Source organism: Cebus imitator, unplaced genomic scaffold (genome assembly GCF_001604975.1).
Source record: "Cebus imitator isolate Cc_AM_T3 unplaced genomic scaffold, Cebus_imitator-1.0 Scaffold359, whole genome shotgun sequence".
NCBI lineage: Eukaryota > Metazoa > Chordata > Mammalia > Primates > Cebidae > Cebus > Cebus imitator.
The window spans coordinates 686,972-689,673 of NW_016107674.1; the positions used below are offsets into that span (position 1 = coordinate 686,972).

General features: G+C 37.8%; 1 protein-coding gene across 1 annotated transcript in view; it reads left to right on the top strand.

Annotated features, from left to right (window-relative positions):
* Positions 1 to 2,702, top strand: part of MDN1 (midasin AAA ATPase 1) — a 176,290-nt gene that overhangs the window by 45,882 nt on the left and 127,706 nt on the right. The window contains exon 11 of the mRNA XM_037730790.1: positions 909 to 990. Within this exon, the coding sequence (XP_037586718.1) occupies positions 909 to 990 (82 nt within the window). The remainder of the gene's footprint in view (positions 1 to 908; positions 991 to 2,702) is intronic.

Below are 2,702 nucleotides of genomic sequence, written 5' to 3' on the forward strand. Positions count from 1 at the left end.
CCTCCACCTTTCGGGCCTGCCTTAGCCTCCTGAGTAGCTGGGAGTACAGGTGTGCATCACCATGTCTGACTAATTTTTGTATTTTTTGTAGAGATGGGTTTTTGCCATGTTGGCCAGGCTGGTCTTGGATTCCTGACCTCAGGTGATCCACCTGCCTCGGCTTCCCAAAGTGCTGAGATTGCAGGCGTGAGCCACTGCCCCCAGCCCAACAGTTTTTTAAAATAATATTTTAAAAACCGTTTTCTTTAAAAGTTCTTACCAGCTGGAAGTAAATGGTCAGGTTTTGAAATTATCAGTTATTTCATGGTGTCAGATCCCTTTTTCAGATTTGTAATTAATGGCCAGGAAGGTGTGATTAGGGTAATGTTTCTAACTTTAAAAAGTAACTTTTAAAGATAAACTTGGGAATGGCTCCTAACATAATTCTTTCACTGAATACCCTTTTCTGATTTGCAGTCTTAAATAAGTCTTCTTGGATTTTGCTGTCTGTGACTTCTGTGCTGTTCTCTGTCTCAGTGGTTGTTGACTTTCCCTTTGAGAAGGGAGAATTAGACCTGGGCATCGCCTCATTCTGATCTGATTTGGTTGCTCCTCTGCTTTCCTGCTACTTTGTCTGGCATGAATGGCAGAGAAATGAGTTGATAGGTCACTTCCTGGTATGGATGAAGATTTGGAACTCTATTTCTGTTTTGTTTTTAAATTTTACACACAAATACAAAGAGTGGAAATTTTGGGAACCCTTACTTACTCTTTGCCAAAATACCTTTTATCTTCTCATTCTCAGAAGAAAGGAGAGAGCTGTCAGGTATGCCCAGATTTAAGTGGGTCAACAAATTTTGATGCCTCTGATGTTTTGGCCTGTGGTCTTTTATTTCTTCATTTTTTCTTTTCTTTCTTTTTTTTTAAAGGGATCTGCTGAATTGGTGTAATAGGATTGCCCATAGCTTTGACAGTTCATCTTCATCAGCATCATTAAATATTTTTCAAGAGGTAAGATCTGGTTTTCCAGTCTTTTATCTCTTTGCTCTGTAAGGCTATTAACTTCTGTTCTGTCTTTTGATTGCCATCAGAGTTTTTTCTTTTTCCACAGTATGATTTCTTGTTCTTAGCTAGTTAAAAATTCATCTAAAGTGGTATTAAAGCTAATTGGGTGTAATACATGTTTTGTGGTTTCTGAAGCAAATTATTATTAATTTCAGAAGTATAGTTTGAGATAGAGTAAAACAGATAAGATAGGGAAATTAAAGTAAATGAAAAAAAAACTCCCAGGTAATAATAAAGCAATGTTTATTCCTATATAACATCTCTTAGTCGGTTTGATAAATTTGTATCTCTCTGCTCCCTTCACTTTTCTCAGTAGAGTTGGTTGATGTTGGTTGACTGAACCTCTTTGTAAGCATTAAGTCCCGGATGAGTTTCAATGAGGGTGGTGGACTCTTCTTACCAATGGATCTGGGGTCCATTGTTAGTATCTATGAGAGGAGCATGCGTAGGCATGGGGCTTAACCATTCTAGTGGATATTATTACAGAAGACCAAATCGTAGAGGTAAAGGTGGAGTAAGAACAGAAGGAGTTGGATGTTCTTTTAGAAGTAACTCTTTTAAACTATAATATGGTAACCAGAGGAATTATTCTCTTGTACTCCAATTACTACTGAATTTGAGACCAGCCATTTCCAATCAGTAGTGTAGATTCTTTTGAGAACTACTGAGGAAACACTGGCAGATTGTTTTTGTTTGTTTGTTTTGAGATGGAGTCTTGCTCTGTTGCCTAGGCTGGAGTACAGTGGTATGATCTCGGCTCACTGCAACCTCCGCCTCCTGGGTTCAAGTGATTCTCTTACCTGTCTTCCGAGCAGCTGGGATTACAGCCACCCGCCACTACGCCTAGCTAATTTTTGTATTTTTAGTAGAGTTGGGGTTTCACCATGTTAGTCAAGCTGGTCTCGAACTCCTGACCTCAGGTGATCTGCCCGCCTCAACCTCCCAAAGTGCTGGGATTACAGGTGTGAACCACCATGCCTGGCCCTGCAATTGTTTATGTCCAACTCTTTTCCCCACTTACTTGATGTAGATCAAAATCTACCTTTGTCAAATATTAGCTCTACTGTAATTTATTACAATTAAAGACCACCTATATTTTTGTTAGACCTAGGTTGTGATTTCTCCAAGGACATTGAGAACATATTTTTTCCTCAAAAATATTTGTAGTCAAATTTGTTCAGAGGAAGATTGCTTTTGGGGACTGCCATTAGCCCTCCGTTTCTGTGGCCTCTTCATCTGAGGAGTCAACCAAACTTGGATCTGGAATATTCCATTTCTGTCCTTAAGGTAGACAGTAAAAAGGAAATAAATAAATAAATAAGATATTTCAGGAAATAAATGATTGTATTGAACATGTACAGACTTTTTCTTTGTTATTATTCCCTAGACAGTACAGTGTAATACCTATCTAGAGATGATTTAAAGTGAATAAAGAGTATATGTATAGGTTATATGCAAACACTACACCTTAAATTTTTTTTTCTTATACTTATTTTTCTACATACTGACGTGCACTCTATGCCATTTTATGTAAGGGACTTGAGCATCTTTAGATTTTGGTTTCTGTGAGAAGTCCTGGAACCAATCCCCCAGAAATACCTAGGGACAACTGTTTCATAATAGTAAATCCTGTGTTTCTATTTTTTTTTTTTTTTTTT